The sequence below is a fragment of the Hyaena hyaena genome, unplaced genomic scaffold (assembly GCF_003009895.1).
Source record: "Hyaena hyaena isolate Hyena2069 unplaced genomic scaffold, ASM300989v1 scaffold_192, whole genome shotgun sequence".
NCBI lineage: Eukaryota > Metazoa > Chordata > Mammalia > Carnivora > Hyaenidae > Hyaena > Hyaena hyaena.
Window position 1 is genome coordinate 1671057 of NW_024080825.1, and position 24208 is coordinate 1695264.

Sequence of the window (24208 nt, forward strand, 5' to 3'; positions counted from 1 at the left end):
GAAAAGACGCTTCTTCAATAAATGGTGTTGGCAAAACTGGACAGCTACATGCAAAAGAATGAAACTGGACCACTTTCTTACACCACACACACACACACAAAAAAAACTCAAAATGATTTTTTTTTACATTTATTTATTTTTGGGAGATAGACTGAGATACACCCTGAGCGGGGAGGGGCAGAGCGAGAAGGAGACACAGAATCTGAAGCAGTCTCCAGGCTCTGAACAAGCGTTCAGCACAACTCTAACCCACAAACTGTAAGATCATGACCTGAGCCGAAGTTGGACACTTAACCGACTGAGCCACCCAGGCGCCCCTCAAAATGATTTAAAGGCCTAAATGTGAGATCTGAAACCATAAAACTCCTGAAACATAGAAAGTAATCTCTTGGACATCAGCCTCAGCAACATATTTATGGCTATGTCTCCTCAGGCAAGGGAAACAAAAGCAAAAATAAAGTACTGGGACTATACCAAAATAAAAAGCTTTTTCTTCTTTTAAGTTTGTTTGTTTATTTGGGGGGAGGGGAGAACCAGCGGGGGAGGGGAAGGAATAGAGGAGGACAGAGGAGCCGAGGCAGGCTCCGCACTGACAGCAGAGAGCCTGATGCAGGACTTGAACTCACAAACCATGATCTTGATCATGACCTGAGCCAAAGTTGGATGCTTAATCAACCAAGCCACCAGGAACACCAAAATAAAAAGCTTTTGTACAGCAAATGAGATCATCAACAAAACAGAAAGAGAGAAGATATTTATAAATGATATATCTGATAGGGGTTAATATCCAAAATACATAAAGGACTTACACAACTGAAAACCAAATAACCCAAATATTCTGATGAGAAATGGACAAAGAGCTTGAATAGACATTTTCCCAAATACATATAGGGGACCAACAGACACATGAAAAGATGCTCAACACCACTAATCATCAGGGAAATGCAAATCAAAACCACAATGAGATATCAACTCACACCAGTCAGAATGGCGAGTATCAAAAAAACAAGAAAGTGTGAGGATGTGGAGAAAAGAGAACTCTTGTGCACTGTTTACTACAAAATGATTTACAATAGCCAAGATATGGAAGCAGCCCAAGTGTGTATAGATAGATGAATGGATAATGAAGTGATAAATACACACACATACACACATGACAGGCTGTTACTTACCCACAAAAAAGAATGAGATCTTGCCATCTGTGACAACATGTATGGAACTAGAGGGTATTATGCCAAGTGAAATAAGTCAGACAGGGAAAGACAAATACCATATGATTTCACTTCTATGTGGAATCTAAAAAGCAAAACAAACAAATGAACAAACTCTTAAATACACAGACCAAACTGATCATTACCTGAGTGGAGGTGGGAGGGAAGAGGGGCAAAATAGGGAACGGGGATTAAGAGACACAAACTTCTGGGTGCCTGGGTGGCTCAGTCCATTAAGCATCTGACTTCAGCTCAGGTCACGATCTCATGGTTTCTGAGTTCGAGTCTTGCATTGGTGAGCTTGAGCCCTGCATTGGGTGAGCATGATCCCCCGCTTCGGGTGAGCCCCATTTCTCTCTCTCTCTCTCCCTCCCCACCAACCCTCACTCACTTCCACCCTCTCTCTTTGTCTCTCTCTCTCAAAAAAAGTACAAACTTCCAATTATAAAAAAGTCATGAAAATGAAAAGTAGAGCATTGGGAATATAGTCAATAATATTGTAATAACATTACATGGTGACAAATTGTAACTCCACTTACCACGGAAGTGCCCCATAATGTACAGAATCATCAAGTCACTATATTGTACACCTGACTCTGATGTAACACTGTATGTCAACTACAATAATTAATTTTCTTACTGTTTATTTATTCTTGAGAGAGACAGAGCATGAGCAGGGGAGGGGGAGAGAGAGCGAGGGAGACACAGAATCCGAAGCAGGCTCCAGGCTCTGAGCTGCCAGCACAGAGCCCAACGTGGGGCTCAAAGCCACAAACCATGACCTCATGACCTGAGCCGAAGTCAGGCAGTCAACTGACTGAGCCACCCAGCACCTCTATAGTGATTAATTTTATGAAAAACCTCGTGAATTTCTAAATTATTCTCGAGGATATAAAGTTTAGAATTTTTAAAGTTTAGATATAAGTGTACCCTATTTTTCTCTTATGAAAATGAATTTGATATAAAATGAATAATGAAGAAAAGACAGGTTGAAGACTGATTACACCTACCTCTGCAAAGGAACAAAATGAAAAGTCCCTGTGGTGTTAGTTTAAGAAAAGGCCTCGAAACTCTAATCCTCACTACCTAAGTAAAGAATGTCTTCATATTAGAATGTCTTCAGCCAAAGCCACAGAAACACACCCAGTTCATAAAGTACAAACAGTACTCCCATTGTACAATGTGCTTAATACGCATCAGGGCTTCTGCGTGTGTGTGTCACTTTCTCACTGTGGCACATTGGGCCATTAAGATACCAGTGTGGGCTGTTTTTCTTTTTACTGACTTTGTATATCGTAGTAATAATCTCAAAATTGGGGTTATCTTGCTTAGCCTACCAGAGAACCACAATTTCATCTCAACAAGTCTGCCGTTTCTCACTTGAGCTGGACTTCTGAGAATCTGTTTTATAGTTAAGAAAAACCTGACACTGGGAACGTCTAATGATAAAAAAAAAAAAAAAAAAAAAGAAGAAGAAAAAGAGAAAATGTTAGGCGGCAAGGAGAGAGCGAGTAAGAAACAGGGAGAAAGATAATGAAAGTGACTGCCTGGGTGTCAAAGATGATAACAGCTGGGAGAAAGGCGGTCAGGCTGCCCAGAAGTCCTGATCTTTCAGAAAAAAAAATATCACCTACCAGCCAGAGACCAGGATTAGAAGGGCCTGCTACCTACTACAGAACACTTCCTCTCCTCATTGCTGAGGCTTAACCAGCTTCAGCTGCTCACATGTCAGGGTCACTGAAGTCTTACTTCTGGAGACTGTAGCTGGGTCTTTGTTCCTCCCAATTCTCATACCGAGAGCTTCCTCTGACTTCTTCCTAACCAGAAGTATACAGCAGTGCGTTTCCCTTTGGGGGAACCAACCTGGCCTCCCCGCCTCACACATCTATCCTGCAACACAGCTCTAAGCTCTGTGAACAACTTCAAAGACCCCTTTATATCGAAATAAGAAAGTCTCTTAAATAAGTCTATACTCACTCATGCCTCAGAAAAAATGTTTTGCCCTCACACTTGCATGTAGTTTTTCTCTGGTAAATGTGACGAATGATTATTCATTCCAGTGACACATACTGGCCCCTCGGACGTAGCCTGGTCTTAACAACCTGAGTACGTATTTTCCTCAACATGTCTTTTCTTAAAGCAAAGAAAAATTATTTATTTTATATATTTATTATAATTTATTGTATTATAAACTGTACAGACACTTACTACAAGATTCTCCAGCTGCACACCTGCCTCCTTCTGTTCTGTGGAACCTGTTTAAAATTTTAATAATTAACTTGCAGCCTTCTCCTGTCATTACGTAAGAGTTTTAACAGTCACTTGATTCCTAGTGATAAATGGGACCAAAACAAAAATAACCCATACAAGATGACCTAAGAACCTCAACTTCCCAATTCAAGTTTCCAGTAAAGACTTGAAACTTTGGACCTCACACACAAAAACTGTGACTTCAGCCTTAAATTAAAAGTGGAAGAGGAACCAGACAGTAAGTATATTTTTTATCATTCCCGGCCAACTGTTTTATATTCCATTCTGATTTTATTATAGTTTATAATACAAACAATGTATCTTATCCATGATGTCCCTGGTGATCCCTGAAGGGTTCTTCTTTGTGTCTCCAGGGGCCAAAAAGTGTTCATTGTTGAATATGCTTGTTAAATTATCAAAGGAATAAATGGCATCTGAAGAGTGACAAGAGGGGCCTAGGTCTTCCAAATCCTTATATTCTGCACATTCAAATGCTCCCTGCCTTCTTTTCCAAAATATTTTATTCAGACCACAGAGACTCAGATGGTAAGGATGACAACGATATTAGGGCAAAAGGCTTCCCTTTCTGCCTCAAATACTCAACTCTTTGAAGATGTCACTCCCTTTCCTCCTTATTCAAGCACAAGTACAGAGGTTTGAGGAAGACACTCCTCTACTCTCACCAAACCCACATCCAACTTTCAGCCGTATGGGAAGCACTAAACTGTCTAATTCCAAAGGTAAATAACTGAACTCATACCATCGGTACTTCAGCCAAATCGGGCCAGCATACTCCTTTTCATAAATTCAGAGTTTCTCATTTTGTGATTTTGCTACCTGTATAAACAGGAGCTTTCATGGAAGGGGAGAATCGGAAGACAAAACAGTACCTTCCAGATAACACCAAGAGAACTTCAGAGAGACTTTTAGGGGCACCTGGGTGGCTCAGTCGGTTCAGTGTCTGACTCTTGATTTTGTTTGGCTCAGGTCATGATCTCACAGTTCGTGAGTCCGAGCCCTGTACCCAGCTCTGGAGTGGAGCCTGCCTAGGATTCTGTCTCCCTCTCTCTCTCTGCCCCTCCCCCCTCTCAAAATAAACAAATAAACATTAAAAAGAAGTTTTAAAACAAGAGAGATTTTTAAGCTCATGGAGAGGATATAAATCTGTCTGCTGACACTTGTATTTATGTACACGGGGAGGAGACAAGGAATAAAGACGCCTTTCACTCCACAGCACCCACCCAAAAGATGCTACTTTATGGATACCATTCTCTAACCTCTATCCCTATCCCTAACCTTCACTTCAACAGTCAAAACTGAAGTAAACTTGCCTAACAGCTGCTCTGTAGAGTAATCCAAGGAACCACTGCGGATTTCCTAACAGTAAAGTAAGATTAGATTCATACCAAGCTTCCCCATTCATTAACAAGAAGTGCTGCCAAGCTGCCCAGAAATTCCCCTTTCAAGTCCCACAGTCATCCCGGAAACATGAGAAGCCAAGTACACTGCAATCATGGCCTTTTTGGTTACTGGATCCAAAATAAACTGGGCCCAGGCCAAGGCTGTCAATGAAGTATTTTCCAATGAAAAACAAAAACAGCCCAAAAAGTTCTGAGGATTCATTTACTCAACACAGCTATCCCAGCCATACCTAGTATAGTGACAGTGTCCAACCTTATTTAATGATATTAAACTAAAACACCCAGTAGAAAGCCTCTCTAATCACCTGAAATTATACTATGCCTTCAGGTCAACGTTGACACTATGGATGGAAAACAAGGGCCTAAGGGTTCATTCACAATAGGCTCACAGGACTCTGAGCAAAGGGTGAGTTATAAAGTCAGACTTGTTTAGACGGGAATCTTTAGGGTAAAGAAGGCACATGTAATAAAAATTCCTACACGCCAAGAACGAAGCCACTTTATCTGTATCAACTTATTTTACACCAACAACCCTGTAAGACTGATATTACCAATTCCCATTTTAAGTTCCAGGAAACAAAAGAACCAGGCGACTAAGCAGCTTGCTCAAAGCACAGACGTGCTTACACAGCCCAGACATAGTGTGAACTGGTGGGCCTTGGATTTCACAGGGGTCAAGGTAAAGCGTCCCAGGGTTTCACCAATATTCACTAAAATAATGGCCAGCAAAAGTGTCTGGAGACCTATCTGCCCTTGCTTCTCCTTCCACAGAATTTCTGCTTTTCCCTTCCATTGAAAGGTATGCCACGTTCCTCTAACTTCACAGCACTCCTCTGAAAGCAACCGCCAGTATGAAAGCATGTTCCGTTTACACACAGGAAAACTCAAGCCCAGGTTCTTCAACGTCTTCCCTAATGAGGCTCTTTGAAATCATCTGGTACATGAGTCGGGGAATGGGGGCCGGGGGGGGGGGGAGGCGTGTGGAAAGGAATCCAAGCACGGAAGATCGCAGCTTTAAAAGCAGGGATACAAGCAACCGAACGGTCGGAGGGCATCCACCCCGCTTACATACCGTGTGCCACAATGACCCCTATACAAGTACCTGGAGCCTGGAGGCGGCACAAACAGCCCTACCACCAATCTACACACGAGTACTCAGCGGCCTGCCCAGGCCCTTCACTCGAAGGCGCTCCGTGGATGTCGGCGGCACTAAAGTGGTCTTTACAGTTGAAGAGGGGCGGCGGGAGGCCCAGGAACGGGCGCAGCCCCAGGGCTCCGCAGATAAGAAAGCGACCGCCGGGACCTTGCCCTGCGCCGGTCGCCTCCTCCGCGGCGTGAAGCGGGTCAGCGCACCCTGGATCACGGGTTCCGGAGCGGCGGCAGGTCCAGCCGGGGGTTCGGCCATTTCTCCCAGGCCGCTGCGGGGAAGGGGCGAGGCCCCCACAACCTCGGGCGTTCGCTCTCTGGCCCCCTGCTCTCCGTCTTCCTTCGAATAAGGCGGCTCCGTCCGGCCCCCCGCACCTCGGGCCCTCTCTGCCCGCACCTCCCCTCGCCGCCCCGCACGGCGCCCCGCACGCCCCATACTGGCCCCGGCGCCTGCTCCCTGGCCCACCCTCGAGCCCTCCCGGGCCGGCCTCGGGAAAGCGGTGCGGCCGCGTGACCCCTGACCTCGCCCGCCAGTCGCCTTACCGGCTCGGCAACCTGGACCAGACAGGACGCCCTCGCGCTGGCCGCTCCATATCCCGCGAGCTAGCGCCGAGCCGGCCAACCCCCTACACGCCCCGCGATTGGCCGACAGGACCGCGGTCGCACATTCCTATTGGCTGGACTCCTCGTATTCCCGGTAGCTGCCGGCGCGCGTGGCCAGCCGAGGGCGTCCCGAGGGTCCGCCCACCGCAGGGTCAGGCTGGAGGCGGGGCCGCGGCGGCCTGGGCGGGAGCTGCTTCCCGCGGAGCCATTGCGAGCGCCGGTAGTGCTCACTGAGGGTGGACCTGGGGGCCCTGGCGCTGGCGCGCCCAGTCCCAGGACAGATCAGTTTCCTACCTTAGTTACCCGCTGCCTCACATTAGGTACTGGCAGTCAAGTCCCCTTTTTTCTAAACTTGGCTCATCGAGGTACAGCTCCACTCTGTAAAGTTTAGCCAACCTGGCAGGACCATTTCGTCTCGTCCCCAGAGCCACACCATAGTATTTGCTGCTTCACCGAAAGCAACCCACACCCGGGAGGAACCGCAAGACATCAGCTAGTGCAGCCAGTTCCACCGCATCAGATGCCTCACTCCCAAAGCCTCGGTAATGAATTGTTTTCCTCCATCCTACTCGCCTGGCTCGCTTCTTCCCCCAAGCTGTATCTCTGCCTACCTAAAAGCGATCCCACTGCAACCCCAGCCCCAGCCTCACACGCCAGTCTTTCCCTGAAGATGATGGCCAGACTAGTGGTGCTTTAGAGGGAAGAAAAACAGTGTGAGGAGCCACCCTCGTTTTCTACAATGTCCTTTAGAGCTTCCAGAAACCTTCTTAGACACCTCCCTACAGCTTACGTTAAAGATAACCAAGCTTATCTAACCAAATTGTAGCTAGAGAGGAAAAGAAGCATAAACCCCTCCAACTTCTTCGCGTAAAAAAAAAAAATGCTAGGAGAAAATTTTATTAGATAGTAAAAGGAGTCCAAGAGAGGAGGAAGGTGAATGAACTGCCAAAAGAAAACTCCAAATCAAGGGCAAAGTAAAAAATTCAGGGACAAAAAAACTGGACTGAGCATCCTCAGTTAATCTGGTACAGGCTGGTTTCCACACAGAACTTCTCCTGGAGAGAAAAAGAAAATGCACAAATTAGTTCTGAGAATCTCTCTGGCACATCTGGGTAGTTTCAGAAAGGCTTTGATGGAGTCCTTCCAGACCAGAACCTGTCCTTGGGGAACTTCTGCTGCAACTAGAAAGTAAAATGGCTGGAGCCGTTCATGTCACCCTACCAGGTCTGCTCAGCTGAGCAACCTCTTTGGGCCTCCGCACGGTTGCTGGCTACTTACTGAGCTCACAGTGTGGAGCTTCATCCTTCTGAGGTTGCTTCTTCATTGTGCAGGCTGGACTAGACTTCCGAGTGTCGGCTCCTGACTCTATATATGCAGACAAGTGCGCCTCCCTTAGTTAGATAAGGGCACTTGGGCTGCTCTGGGCAACACCACGCTGCTAAACCAGACACAGCCGGGAATTTCAAGAGGCAAGCCACTCCCTTCCAAGCATAATCACATTTCATCTTTGACCGGCCATGAAAAGGGAAGCATCGTATATCTGCCACTCCTGGATATTAGTGGACAATTGATTGAGTTTGAAAACTTCTATTCTAAGATTTTATCTTTGATCCACCGGCCAGGAGCTGGAGGCCAGTCTGTGAGTGGCAGAGGATGAAAGGGGTGGAGTAAAAGGAATTGCTTTCCTTAAGGATGCCACTCCCCTTGGTGCGAAGCTAGGGTACTTGTACCACAGCAGCATGTGTACCAGGACTCTGCTCCCGTAAGGTGTGAGCTGAAACCAATTAACCCCAAGCCTGACAATTTTCCATAGGTACGTGCAGCACTGATGCAATTATGAGGAGTCTCACGGTGTGCGTAAAAGCACCGCCCAGTCTGTCCCTTGGGATCTGAGGGACCCGCTGGCTCAGCCTGGTAAATCAGTGATCCACAGGTTGACAACAAAGCCATGCAAACGAAGGACTGGTGTACCTGATGGAAAGGAAAAAGAAAAAACAAAAAACAAAAACTTGAGACTGTAAAAAAACAAAGCCAGAGCAAGCCCAGAATTTCTCAATCTGGGAGGTGGGGAAATAAAAGAATGAGGAAATTATGCCTCTGGCAAATTGTTTAGTAGGCCAGCTGGAGGCAGAGGTGGAAAGGAGACTTGGGGGGCAGGGCAAGAGAGAAGAAAGAAGTGGGGTCCTGGGAGGAAGAAGTTGCTGTGTTCAGAAAGTTTTCTGATACGTTTAAAGAAAATCTGCTTAATACCACAAAAAAAAAAAAAAAACCCTATGAGAATAAGTGCAATAGAAAGAAATGTCTTAGAATGGAAAAGAAAGGAAAGAGTAATCAATTCATAGGCTCCTAGCAGGTAGCTCTGCTTCCTACTCCGAACAGCCGAACAGCCGTAGAGTCAGAAGATCTATGAAATCTCCTGCCCTGGATCTCAGCAAACTCTAAAAGTCATATCGTTACAATGTGACCTGCTCCTTGTCCTTGTTTCTATCTCAGACAAGTTCCCTAAGGCAAAGCTGCCTTAGATTGAGCTGGGCACCAATCTGTCCCCCTTCGCAGGAAAATAAGTACACATGGAATCATCCATGAACTAAAATGTTGGACGAAAAAGCCCTATGTTAGTTTAGGAGTTCGAAAAACAGGAATGGATTCGAAAGTGAGACTCTACCATAGCTCCTGTTTCGTTTACTCAACAGTGTGGCCCTGTATATATACTCCACTCATGCCTTCCAGGTCCGCAGTTCTCACTGACAACATTAATTGCACTCTTAATGTATCTATAACAAACCCCATTTTTAACATGTCACAAACATGAGTTAATCCTCACAACAGATTTGTGAGGCAGGAACTATATTTTGCAATTTAGGAACCTGAGTCTTTGGGAGGTTTCTGGCCTGAGTACACACAGTTAGTGGTAGAGCTACGCTTTGAACACAAATCTGTTCTTGAACGAGCACAACTACCATACCATTCTGCCTCTGCTGTGTACACCTAAAACAATTTCCTTCCATTCAAATCTAGCTCAAAAAACGATCTCTTGTAAATTCCCTGAATATCCACATTACCACACTAGCCAACTCATTTCTCTAAGATGTAATACGTATTTGTACTACCTGTGCCCTTTATTGTAATAGAAGACTTCCTTCCATGCTTTACCATCCACCCACCCTCCAAGTATTCTTTTTCATGCTTTTGTTTTCGCTGAAACAGCTGCCAGGAATTCACTCCTCCCACCTCTCCCCTTCCTTACTTGGAAAACTCATTATTATTATTTAAGCTTCCCACAAAATATCTGCCTCTGTGGTGCATTCCCTGACTCCTCCAGGCAGCATTAGCCCTATATTCTGTCCTTGATCCACGCACTTTTTACTCTACTCTAGCACTGGCTCAGTCTGTGTATACTTATTGAGAATCTACTGTGTGCCAGGCATAGATGGGGTGGTACAGATACAAACACAAATAAGATAAGCACAGCCTCTTACAGAGTTTTTTGGTGCATCCTTCTCCCACTAAATTGTTAGTTTCTCAATACAGATGATTATCTTATCTTCGTACACCTGCTAACAAAGGCCAGCTATATGGGAGGTGTTTCATAAATATATTAGTCCACTTTTTTTCCCTTATTTTATTTTATTTTATTTATATTATTTATTTATTTTATTTTATTTTATTTTTACAAAGAGTTTATTGTCAAATTAGTTTCCACATAACACCCACTGCTCATCCCCACAAGTGCCCTCCTCCATGCCCATCCCCCCTCCCCCCCACATCCATCAGTCCTCAGTTTTTGTCAGCATTCAAGAGTCTCTCATGGTTTGCCTCTCTCCCTTTCCCCCACCATTTCCCCCCTTCTTCTCCCCCTTTTTCCTCAGCTAAGTTCCTCCTAATCCTCCTATACATGCAAACATACGATATTTGTCCTTCTCTGCCTGACTTATTTCGCTCAGCATAACACCCTCAAGGTCCATCCATGTTGCTACACATGGCCAGATTTCATTGTTTCTCATCGCCATGTAGTATTCCATGGTATAGATAAACCACATCTTCTTGATCCATTCATCTGTTGATGGACACTTAGGCTCTTTCCATGTTTTAGCTATTGTTGAGAGTGCTGCTATGAACATTGGGGTACATGTGCTCCTATGCATCAGCATTTCTATATCCCTTGTATTAGCCCACTTTTTATTTTTTATTTATTTTTTATTTTTTTTATTAATGTTTTATTTATTTCTAGGAGAGAGAGAGAGAGAGACAGCGTGAGCAGGGGAGGGTCAGAGAGAGAGGGAGTCACAGACTCTGAAATAGGCTCCAGGCTCTGAGCTGGCAGTCAGCACAGGGCCCGACGCGGGCCTCGAACCCACGAACCGCGAGATCATGACCTAAGTGAAAGTCGGATGCTTAACCGACTAAGCCACCCAGGCGCCCCTAGCCCACTTTTTAATATGCTATGGCTAACATATTGCCTGGCAAAGCAATACAGAATAATAATTAGGATATGTTTACATTAATGTATCTATTTCCAAAGTTGAGTCTTACTATCCTAAAAATAGTCCTCTCTTGAATCTGCTAGCCTTGTAAGGCTAGTCCTGTGATAAGCGCTGAAATGCACAGGCAAGACCCCCCCTCCCCTTGAGAATGAAGGACTTGTGACCCCAGCTGTTTGAAGTGGGCACATTGCTAGCAAATGGCCCTCAGCTGTCATGTCATACCTCTTTCTTAGGCAGGCCACACTGAACGGCTGATTTATGTGGGAGTGTAAAGATTCATCCCTGTCACCCCAAGCAGGAACCGTTCTGAAGGTTGGCTGAGCCTGTGTCCTGCATCACAGCCCACCTTCTTCTGTGCAGATGTGCTTCCTTCGCTTCCCTTCGTGGTGATCCCAAGAGCACTTCCTAATAAACCTAGTGCCTCCACCTCAGAGTTGGCTTCCCTTCTTACTTCTTCCTGCAACCCAAAATCAAGGTTTCTAAAAAAGTGATCAGCACTCACTCTACTTCCTGAACACTCCTTTATTTTTGCAGCCTTTGAGAGCTACCCCAGTAATTACTTTCTTGTTAGCTAAACAATACCATCATTGGCCGTCTACGGTCAGAACCCACAAACTCTTCAGCTCTTGCCACGTTCAAAATGTCCTCTTCCAACTCTTGTTTCTTTGGATTCCATCATACTGTGCTCTCTGGGTAGTTCTCCTATTTGGATTGCTCTTCCTCTACTTTCCTCAATTACTACTTTTCTTCTTCCTACTCCTTAAATGTAGGCCTTCCTTAGGTTGAACCCTTAGTCCTCTAAGTCTACACAATTCCTGCAACTGCAGTGTAATAATACTGAGACCCACTCAGCATTAGAGACACTATGGGACAGCTTGGAGTAACAGAAAGAACAACCTCTTAAGAGTAAAATAGACCTGGATTTCAGGTCCAGCCAGCTGGGAAGCCATGAATATGCTATTAAGTCTTTGTGTTGATATGGTATGCTAAGTGGCTCTGATACTAACCTTAGAAGGATGTTCCCTCTGCTGTTTGTTCCCCAAATGCACCAATGTTCTCTCTCGGCTCCCTACCTTTTCACTTGCTGTGCTCCTGCTGGAACATCCGTGCTCTAGGCATCTTTCAGCTGGGCCTATTCCTACTCACCACTGAGGTCTCACTTTAAATGCTTCTTCCTCCAGGGGCACCTGGGTGGCTCAGTCAGTTAAGTGTCCGACTTGAGCTCAGGTCATGACACCACGGTTCATGGGTTCAAGCCCTGTGTGAGGCTCTGTGGTGACAGCTAGCTCAGAGCTTCGGATTCTGTGTCTTCCTCTCTCTCTGACCCTCCCCTGCTTACACACACACACTCTCTCTCTCTCAAAAGTAAATAAAGCATTAAAAAAATGCTTCTTCCTCCAAAAGCCTTCCATGAGCCCAAGTGTCTGAGAGAGACATGTTTTTTTATATAGTCCTACGACATACTATGCTATATTCTTCCCTTTCCCATAGCACTACCCCCACTGAATTGCTTTTGTGGTTTGTATTTCTCGTCGACAAATACACGTTCACTGGTGTGTCCTCGGAGAGGAGTCCAAGGCTGTGATAGTATCCCTTCACAGCCATGGCACCATTTCACCTTCTTGACAATGATTCCCAAAGGCCATTACTCTCTGTGCCCTCTTTCCCGGAGCTACACCTGCCTCTTGGATTTTCTCCTTTCATGTCCAGCTAGAAAGTCAACATTATTGTATTCCCAACTATCCTCCTTTTTATTCAAACCAGGTTGTTCTTACAATTTCCTTACATTCCCAGTTCCTGGGACTTAAAAACTGAAGGTCATCATGGACTCCTCATCCTCCCTTACATAAAATAATGGTAATTATGTAGCCTACCTGCACAAGGTCAGTTGTCCCCTTCTATTTCAACTGCTGCCTTCCTGCTTAGGCCCCCATAGCTCTGACCTCAACAGGCTCAATTTTCCCCCAGCCAATCTGACTATTTCTCTTCCCCACTTAGAAACTTCCTATTGCCTACAGAGTAAAGATGGAAAGAGGAGATCACATTAACTGAGTACTACTTCATGCCTTGTGGAGGATATTTTACACACATTATCACATTTAAATATAGAATAGACTTTTCATCTGGCATTCAAGATTCCCCACACCATGGTTCCAGCCCTCTTTCCACCTCAGCTTCCACCTCTTCACCATGCAAACTCTTCCTTCCAGTTGAATCTCATATTTTCTTTCCTGAACACACCCTGGAGTTGCCTGACCCTATGCTTTTGGCTCCTTCTGTTACCTCCACTCACAGTTCTAGTCTCCATTTTTTAAAAGTATTTTTTATTAAAATCTGTTTTTAAGTTTGTTTATTTGGGGAGAGAGAGCACAAGAAGGGGAGGGGCAGAGGGGGAGAGAGAGAGACAGAGACAGAGAATCCCAAGGAGGCTCCAAGCTACCAATACAGAGCCTGATGCAGGGCTTGATCCCACAAACCGTGAGATCATGACTTGAAATGACATCGAGAGTCAAATGCTTAACCAACTGAGCCACCCAGGTGCCCCTCTAGTATCCATTTTTCAAGACCTAACTCAAATGCCACCTGCTCCCTTAAAGCCTTTCCTGATTCTCATGGGATATGACTTCTACTGCTCCTGAATCTTTGTGAGGGCTTTTTTTGGCTCAAATTTTCCCCTTTATTAATAATTTGAGCTTACTCTCTAATTTCTGCCAGTAGATTATGAGCATCATAAAGACAGCTGTACATACATTATTTATATATCATTCACTGCACTGAGTAATATACTTAGCACATCCTTTAGCCCTCAATAAACATTTGTGATCTTGAACTTTAGCTTGGATTTGACTTTATGTACATGTGACCTGTAAAAGTGTTTTTCAAACTGAGTCTCACTCCATCCTACTGAATGATGAAGTTAATGTAGTGGGGTCACAATCCGAATTTTTAAAACATGAAATAGGAAATATCAAAAAATGTCTTAAGTACTAAGGGAGTTATTGCTTTGTAAAACTTTAATGATGTGTATGTGTGGCTTCTTAACTGTAACAGTCAAAAAAAGGTGGAAAAGCACCACTTGTATTATTTCAGTCAGCTGATTACAAGCTCCTTGATGACAGAAAGCCGACTGGCCAACTCTAACCTTACAGTCAGTGAGAACCAAGCCCCTACTCTGAACCTCATTCATTCCAGGGAGCTGCCTAGGAACGAAAAGAGGGACTGCAGGCAAACAGCAAAGTCTTATCTTTAAGTGAGCTTCTCCTCTATTAAGAGAGACAAAGAATAAATCAATAATTTCATGAAGAAATTCTACAAATACTTAAGAAAGCAGATGGAAACCTATAGAACAGGCCTTGGATTTAGAACCAGAAGACCCACACTAGAGTTCTCGCTCTGCTGTTTGCTAGCTGTGTGATGCTGAATGAATTGCTTAATTTCTCGAGCTTCAGTTTTAACCAATTAAAAGGATATACCCTATCTCACATAATTGTATTAAAATTAAGTTTTATGCACACACACAAGATTATTTTGTAACCTATAAAAATGTTCAAAAGTGGGGTGCCTGGGTGGCTTAGTCGGTTAAGCGTCCGACTTTCGCTTAGGTCATGATCTCGCAGTTCATGGGTTCGGGCCCCGTGTCGGGCTCTGTGCTGACTGCCAGCACAGAGCCTGGAGTCTGTTTCAGAGTCTGTGACTCCCTCTCTCTCTGACCCTCCCCTGCTCACGCTGTCTCTCTCTCTCCTAGAAATAAATAAAGCATTAAAAAAAAATTTTTTTTAAATGTTCAAAAGTTTTAGGTAAAAACCTGCAGGTGTCATTCAGTAAAAAAGTGAAAATTGATGTGGCATAAATTATACAGCTAAATGTGCCCAAGACATGATTTTCATTTTGTTGTTTGATGGTCATTGATAGAAGCCCATTCAGACTGGTGTGCTTGAAGGGAACTGAATTACTCACATAAGTGGGAAATCCAAAGGCACATCTAGCTTGAAGCAGGGCTGGATCTGGAGACTCAGATAATATTGCTAAGGCTACTGTCCATCTGTCTTTTTCTAGCTCTCTCTCTCTCAACTCTGTCTCAGTGCTAGCATGATTTTATTCTGAAGCAAGTTCTCCTTGCGTGGGGCCACAACGGCCACCATCTGCTCTGGGCCAACATGATCCTCACAGCTTGGAGGTAGGGTATCTCTTTCCCTATTGTTCCAGCAAAAGTGTTGGGGAGGGCTCTGTCTGATGACCTAGCATGGGTCGTGAGCCAAGTCCCAAGCTGAAAACAGTGCCCAGGGGTGTGTGGGACACAAGCTGACCATTAGAGCTAGGGGGTGCGGTCCGCCCTACTGGAGTCATCTGGACTGAAAAAGAGATTGGTGGGGAGTCTTCTCCAGGGGTGGGGTCAGAGATTCAGAATGACCAAGTTTCTAAAGCTGAATAGGATTAGTTTTGAAAGACTTCATGGTTTCTTCTGTTTAACTTCACCATAGAATAGTGGAGTAAGGACACACAAACATGTATGTTTGTTCCATTTCATTTCATTTATTTAATAAATATAGCACCGAGGATCTACTGTGTGCAAGTGCTGTTCAAGGCACTGGGATATTGTAATGATCAAGATATACAAATTTCCTGCTCCCAAAGAATTTACATTCTGTGGGGGAGACCAATAATAAGCAAACAAGTCAGTTAGTATAAGTGAGGAAGTAATAAATTCTATTAAAAACTAAATGTGAAAGGTAAGGTAAGGAGCAGTAAGAGCCAGAGGTGGGAGATAAGGGTTATTTGACAAAGGATGGTTAGGGAAGATGTCACTGGGTGACTTTGAAGCAGAAATCTCACCAAAGTGGGAAAGCAAACCACAGGATTAGCATCTGGGAAAGAACTTCCAGGCTGAGGGACCAACAAGTGCAAAGATCCTGAGACACAGCCAATAAATTCCCCCTGGAGCAGTACATGTACATTTATTAACCTATGTTTGCATGTGCATGTGACCACATTAATTTTTTCTACATTAAATCTATTTTCAGAACAGTGATATTAAACTGCAAAATCTGTAAAGTCCTTCTACTATTGATTCTTCAAGGCAGGATATTTGTGAATCTCACTGAGTGTGCACATGTGCTTAGACTTGAGGCAGGGGCTTCCTTTGTCCCATAGAAACTGGACCCAAGGGAGGCTCACTGAGTGGTGCTGGTGGGAGAATGAGCCAAGTAGGACAGCGGATCTCAAGACTGATGGGATGGACACCCTGGATGACCCTACTCAAGCTGGGTGGGGAGAATTTCCCTCCAGGGGTTTCCTTACCTCTGTCCTTTTGCCCTAATTGCCGTAGACGTGCCAGGTGGCACAAAGTGGCTCCTGAGGGTGGTGCCTGCTGCGGCTGGATAAAGGTCCCTTATCCAAAGCCAAGGACGAACACAAAGGAAACATTCCTCTGATCTCAATCCTTAGCAAGGGTTATGTCGCCTGGAAGAGAAAAGCTTGGGGTGGGGTATGTGTGTGTGAAGGGTGGAAGGGAGTGAGAGAAGTCAGAAAGCAAGAGACCTGCCCTCCCTAATTGACTCGGGGCAGTTTCCCTGAACTTGGAACCCCTGTAAGCAATCCCTACTTGGCACTGTTCTTCATCCAGTGATGCACTTATCCTTAAATGGCACTACTTCTGGCATGTTTGATGGTAATTTTTAACTATCCACAGTAGCTAGATTGGCCTACTTGTATTTTTAATTGTCAGATGGCTATGTCCTTCACTAATCTGTTTATATTCATTTTTGCAGAGTATGAATTCTTAGACCATGTTCCTGAAAAATATATTCTAAACGTAGTTCAGTGTCTACTATAATTGCCATTACAAGCAGGCACTGATAAAGGCTTTTTGATGATGATTATGACTGCAGTGATTACACTAGAAATCAAAGGCTACCTGTTGTCATTTTGGACTGCTGCTCCTCTGGAAATGCTAACCCTCCTCTTTTATGAGCCTTCTCTCACAAACTGGTTTCCACTGAACTCCACCTGAACCCTTTCCATTTGATAGCCAGGAGACCTGCGTTCTCATCTTAGACCCACCAACAACTTCTGGGTGCCTTTATGTGCCTTAGTCTCACAGTTTTCTAGTATAAGACGGAAAAAGCTCACAGGACTTGCAGGTAAGGACAAGAGGTGAAATTAAACAGTAGATGTGGTAGATGTGGAAGGGCTTCAAAAGTAAGACATACAGGGCCTGTCAGAAGCCTCTCCTTCAGGGCCAGAGCTCTGAGACGCTCTTCTATCTCTCTGTAAACACAGTTCTTCCCAGATCCTCGGGTTCCTGGTCTGAAGGAGGAATCATCCTTGCACATCACCTTTTGCAGGGGTCCCTTCCGATGACTATTTTTACCTCATTTTTGTCACTTGTTTCTTCCATACAGGCCTTCGAACAGCTACTTTTCTAAGTCTGGAGGTCATGTATATCTCCATTCTGTTCTTGCTAAGAGAAAGACTCAGAGGAGGGTCTTTGGCCTAGAGCGCCAATGACAATTACTGGAATGAGAAATGTTCTGGAGTAAAATGGTGAGCCCCACAAGTTTCAGAAGACAGAAAAGGAACAGGCAAAAATAAACTGCAGGTGAATTAAAGACGTGAAATTGTAGAATAAAATAAAACAAAACCTCCAAAATTATCTGAAAAAAATATAGATTATCTTTATGATCCAAGGATAGAATTTAAAAAACCAAATTATGAAAAAGTAGAAGTTATAATAGCCAATTTTGATAAAACTGACCATAACAAATCTGTAACAAATACTAAAAACTCAGATACAAAAGATATATATAAAAAGGCATATAAGGGTACCTGGGTGGCTCAGTTGGTTAAGCGTCCAATTTCAGCTCAGGTCATGGTCTCACGGTTTGTGGGTTCGAGCCCCACGTCGGGCTCTGTGCTGACAGCTCAGAGCCTAGAGCCTGCTTCGGACTCTGTATCTCCTTCTCTCTCTGACCCTCAGCTGCTCACACTGTCTCTCTCCCTCTCTCTCTCTCTCTCTCTCAGAAATAAATAAAACATTAATCATTTAAAAAAAGAAAAAAGATATATATAAATATATATATGTATAAATTTTTTAGTAGGCTCCACACCCAATGTGGGGCTTGAACTCATGATCCTGAGATGAAGAGTCACGTGCTCCACCAACTGAGCCAGCTGGGAGCCCCTCTAACGGTATCTTAAACAAGGTGAAAATACAAGTAACAGATGGGGAGATAAGGAGAAGGTATCTGCAATGTACATGCATATCAGAAAAAGATTGGTATCTAGCACCTGTAAAGGATTCCTATCAACCAATAATGATAAAAAAGACAATAAACAACCCAATGGGAAAATGGACATAAGGTATGAACAGATAATTACCAGAAGACATTCAAACAATGATGCATATAAAAATCTATTCTACCTCTCTAGTACCCAGGGAAATGCAAAGAGAACTGACAAAGAGATTCATTGCACATCTACTGGATTAGCAATAATTAAAAGTCTGATCATGTTAAGTGTTGGTGAGAAACTAGGACTTACATGTCCTGCAAAATTGATATAACCACTTTGGAGGGCAATATTTACTCAAGTTGAAAATTATACATCCTTCCATCCAGAAAGTCTACTGCCTTGGAACTGTGTTTTTCAATCCAGTAGTGGGTCATGAAATCAATTTAATGAGTCGTGTCCAGCATTTTACAAAAATGGAGTAGAACAGGAAATAGAGTGCCGATAGCCTAAGTAGGTATTATTTCACTAAACTTTTATTTCAGATATAAAATGAGTCTTGATATAAAATGTGTTAAAAAATTTTTTTAATGTTTATTTATTTTGACAGAGAGAGACAGAGAGCAAGCAGTGGGGGGCAGAGAGAGAAGGAGACACAGAGTCTGAAACAGGCTCCGGGCTCTGGGCTGTCGGGCTGTAAGTACAGAGCCTGACACGGGGCTTCAACTCAAGCACCGTGAGATCATGACCTGAGCTGAAGTCGGATTCTTAACCGACTGAGCCATCCAGGTCCCCCTAAAATGCATTAAAAAAATTGTTATTTATTTTCGAGGCAGCACGTGCACGCTGTCAGTGCAGAGCCTGATGTGGGCTTGAACTCATAAGCCATGGAGATGATGACCTGAGCCGAAGATGAATGCTTAACCGACTAAGCCACCCAGGTGCCGCATAAAATGTATTCTTACTGAGCTATGGTTAAAAAAAAAAACAAAACAAAAACACTCTGAAAACACTGCTTAAGAGAAACTCTCATACATAAGAACAAGGAGGTCTGTTCAAGGCTGTTCCCTACAAGACAGTGTTTGTAATAATGAAACACTGAAAACAACATAAATGTTTATCAGTAACAAATAACAAATTGGAGTGTATTCATGTGATGGAACATCACATAGCAGCTAAAATTGATGAACTTGGTCTACATGGATGAATTTTGAAAACAAATTTGAGGGGAATAAAACAAAACTCAATGCCACATGAAACCAATTACAGTTGACCTCTGACCAACACAGGGGTTGGGGTAATACTTGATCCCTCATGCAGTCAAAAATCCATGTAGAACTTTTGACTCCCCCCAGACTTTAACTACTGACCAGAGCCTTACCAATAACATAGTCAATTAATACATATTTTGTTTGTTATATATATTATATCCTATATTCTTACAATAAAGTGTACTAGAGAAAAGAAAATTTTAGAAAATCACCAAGAAGAGAAAATACACTTACAGTACTGTACTGTATTTATTGAAAAAATCTGCGTATAAGTGGGAGTGGACCTTCACAAAGTTTCCTAGTTCACATTATAAATTAATTTACAAATATAGAATGGTGTTTGAAACAATACTTATAAGATGCTAAATGATTTTTCACATAGAAAAACATCCACAGAAATGGCATTTTGTACACACAGTCTGGGGGATAGATAGTCTCTTTGGTTGTCTTTCTCCATAATATTTAAAAAGCATTGGTGATGTTATTTATACCTCAATAAACTGTTTGAAAATAACATTCTATATTGTATATTTCAAAATAAAAATTTTAAAGTAATGCTGTGAGACTCACAAAAGAATACACAGGGAAAGGTTAGATTTTTTACAACGTACTTATGCTCCTTTCTCTAAAAAAATTAAATCCCCAAACCAGCACTGCTTCTATCAAAGACTCAACGACACAGTACAAAGGCAACTCGGGACATGATCTTGATCTTAACGCAATGTTGTTCCAATAAAATCAACAATTATCCACATTTTAACTAACACTTTTTGGGTAAGTTCAAACAGTGGCTGTGCTGTTCAAACCCATGTTGTTCAAGAGTCAACTGTATATGAATATTGATTTGTTCATTTATTAAGTAGGCTTCACGTCCAGCATGGAGGCCAACATGGAGCTTGAACTCATGACCCTGAGATCAAGACCTGAGCTGAGATCAAGAGTCAGATGCTTAGGGGTGCCGGGGTGGCTGAGTAGGTTAAGCATCCTACTTTGGCTCAAGTCATGATCTCACAGTTCATGGGTTCAAGCCCTACATCGGGCTGATAGCACAAAGCCTGAAGCCTGCTATAGATTCTGTGTCTCCCTCTCTCTCTGCCCCTCCCCTGCTTGTGCTCTGTCTCTCTCTGTGTCTCTCAAAATAAATAAACATTTAAAGACTCAGATGCTTAACCAACTCAGCCACCCAGATATCCCTGTATATGAATTTTTAAAACATTAAAAAACTCATATACTATATACTCATATGCATATATATTCAAAGATATATATTATATAACATATGCAATCATATTTGATATACATATGTTCATATATAATTCATGTAATTTATATTCAATATATTATAATATACATATTCAAAGTATTAAAAGTGGACTGATATAAAGGGGATGCCCAGGAAGAGAAGGAAATGGGACTTGGGGAAAAAATAAATATGAAACTATTTATTCATTTTAGGTAGTAGGTACCTAAGTGTACGTTATAGTATTCTTTGTTTTTTTCCTTTTAAAACATTAAAAAACATTTATTTTTTAGTAATCTCCACCCAAGGTGGGGCTCAAACTCATGACCCAGAGATCAACAGGCACATGCTCTTTGACTGAGCCAGCCAGGCTTCCCAACATCTTTAATACATAAGAAAAAAATGCGATTAAGAAGTTTTCATCTTGTTCGGGATTCTGAGAAAGCATCATAAAATTGTATTAAGCACTGGTTATTAAAACTCTTTGATTCCGGGATTTCTTTTTAGCGCCTCGGGGAGAATAACCTGCCAAAGGCAGCCTGTCAAACTTAATGAATTAGTATCTAAGACTGGCAAATCACTGTAGTGAATATTTCCACTAGCAAAAGAGATTTATCTTTCCTATCTTTGGACATGCTGCTCCTTCTTTTCATGAAGCCCTTCCTCCCAGTGCTTGCCTGCCAGACAATCTCCAATTTATCTTCCATGAGCTAGTTCTGAGTGACTTCTCTTCATCTGGATGCTCTGCACCCCACCACCAGACTTTATCAATGGCTACTTATTCCTTTAACTCTCACTGTGCCATGGACATACTTCTCCATTACAGCACCTATCACCTGATAGCACAGTACTTTTTTAAAAAACTTTTTTTTAATGTTTATTTATTTTTGAGACAGAGAGAGACAGAGCTTGAGGTGGGGAGGGGCAGAGAGAGGGGGAGACACAGAATCCGAAGCAGGCTCCAGGCTCTGAGCTGTCAGCACAGAGCCCAATGCAGGGCTGGAAGCCACGAACCGTGAGATCATGACCTAAGCCGAAGTCGGACACTTAAGTAAGACTGAGCCACCCAGGCGCCCCAACAGCACAGTACTTTTAAATGTCAATCTTCAATACTGAACCTCTGAACTTTTTGAGGGAAAGGCCCACCTCTTATTTGCTTTTATTTTCCTAGAACCTAGCAGAATGGCTACAGAGTGGGCCCTCAAATGTTTATAAAATGAACATCAAATTCTGATGACAAACTAAATGTATGTGGGTTTGAGGAGCTCAAATCTGATTCCCACTTATTGCACCACAAATCTGGACCACTTTAAGGTGGTTCCTATTTTGGGGCATTTTAGCTGTTCCTCACTCTCTTGTCCAGATCCTTATGATAACCTTTTTTGTATCATTAATCTTCAGTCTCTTTCTACTTTGATCCATCCTGGGCGCCACCCCAGACTAATTTTTATAAAACATCTTTTTTGTCTTGTCATTCCTTTGGGGAAATGGAGCAGGAATCTCTAATCCTTTCATATCAAATCCAAATCTCTAGTCTTCACTCATAAGGCCTCCAGGAACCCAGCCTCACTTTAGTATTCCAAACATTTCTCTCAATCATTTTATTATGTGAACTATCCTAGGGCTGGAATTACCTGTCTGACCTCTGATTTATTCCAAGCAACAAGAAAAATGGCTGGCCTGGGGGAGAGACTTAGTAATTGTGAGACTAATAAGTAAATCAACTAATCCTAATATGTAACCATTTCTTTCAGCCATGCTCGTTTCCTCTTGTTCTGTATATGCACCAAGTTCATATCAGCCCATCTTTGTGTCTGCTAATACCTAATAAACACCACTTAGTAAAATGTATTGCAAATTTTAATACATGTGTCCAAATATAAGGCAGTGCCTTATTTTCCCAAAGAGAAGAACTAAAAAATATAGGTTTTGGTCAACCTCATATATATGAAACAGTCAAATGCCTACTTTAAGTAGTTACTAATCTGGTGAAAATATACTATCTAATATTATTTAGCAACACGTTTAAAATCACATATGAAATAGAGATAATGCTTTTTCCCCTCGAGCTTTATAACACAATTTCATTCAAATTATCAGTGCTTTCATCATCATTCAAGTCACTTTTATTGTCAACTGGCCCAATTTATAGATCACACCATCCTCACATATATCCAAATTGTTTGAGGAGGCTTTTTTTAGTTCATGCTATGCTTTTTTTTTTTTCAAAAAAAAATTTTTTTTTATTTCTAGGAGAGAGAGAGAGAGAGACAGCCCTGAGCAGGGGAGGGTCAGAGAGAGAGGGAGTCACAGACTGAAACAGGCTCCAGGCTCTGAGCTGGCAGTCAGCACAGAGCCCGACGCGGGGCCCGAACCCACGAACCGCGAGATCATGACCTAAGCGAAAGTCAGACGCTTAACCGACTAAGCCACCCAGGCGCCCCTAGTTCATGCTATGCTTATGTATTCCTGATATTCACAATAAAACCTCTTTCTGCCGCTTTTTAAAAGGCTTACTCCAACAAGATCTAACACCCGAAACTTTGAGGTCCTAACCCTAGAGTAATTCCTTCAATCTGCATTAAAGTTTTCTTTTTTTTTTTTTTTTTTGCCTCCCTTTTGTTTTTAACTAATTCCATCCAGTGATCTCTGTAAGCTTGGAGAACTGGCATCAACTGAACTTATTTCAGGCTGCATCTTCCCCAAACAGTATTTTGATTCAAAAAGAAATATAGAAGACAGACATTGTGGGGGAGCCTGGGTGGCTCAGTCGGTTAAGTGTCCGACTTCGGCTCAGGTTATGATCTCGCAGTTTGTGCGTTTGAGCCCTGTGTTGGGCTCTGTGCTGACGGCTCAGAGCCTGGAGCCTGAGTCAGATTCTGTGTCTCCCTCTCTCTGCCCCTCCCCTACTTGTGCTCTGTCTCTCTATCTCTCAAAATAAATAAAAACATTAAAAAAATAAAACAGACATTGTGAGCTATAATAAGAGACTTTGGAAGAACACAAAATATAAGGCAATTTCTTTTCTGAAAAATTATTTTGAGAGGAAAAAATACTACCTTATATTCATTATTCATTCAACAAATATTTAATGAGCACGTCTTGTGTCCCAGACACTGTGATAGGGACTACAAATACAGTGGCCTTTGAATTCCACGGGGAAGACAGTCATGAAATATATGATGCCACAGCTAATTAATTATGATCATTTTAAGTACTATTAAGGATAAGTATACCTAGCTACAAGATCGATAAGTAACAGAGGAACCTAAGTCGTGGGATTAAAAAATAGTGTTCTCCAACAGTGCCATTTATGTATAGTGCAGCAGTAACTCACCTGCCCAGTCTGAGTTCA

General features: G+C 42.8%; 1 protein-coding gene across 5 annotated transcripts in view; it reads right to left on the reverse strand.

The window, feature by feature from the left end:
* Positions 1 to 7945, reverse strand: part of SLC11A2 (solute carrier family 11 member 2) — a 37549-nt gene extending 29604 nt beyond the window's left edge. The window contains exon 1 of one of the 5 annotated variants that reach the window (XM_039241352.1): positions 7910 to 7945. Coding sequence is in view for 1 of the 5 variants with exons in the window: in XM_039241353.1 (XP_039097284.1) it covers positions 6236 to 6287 (52 nt within the window). In the remaining 4 variants the exon portion in view is untranslated. Of the gene's footprint in view, positions 1 to 1172; positions 1205 to 5984; positions 6193 to 6235; positions 6301 to 6571; positions 6633 to 7909 lie in introns of those variants that run through there. The other 4 variants (XM_039241355.1, XM_039241353.1, XM_039241358.1 and 1 more) reach the window with 4 other exon arrangements.
* Between the last annotated feature and the right edge of the window lie 16263 nt (positions 7946 to 24208).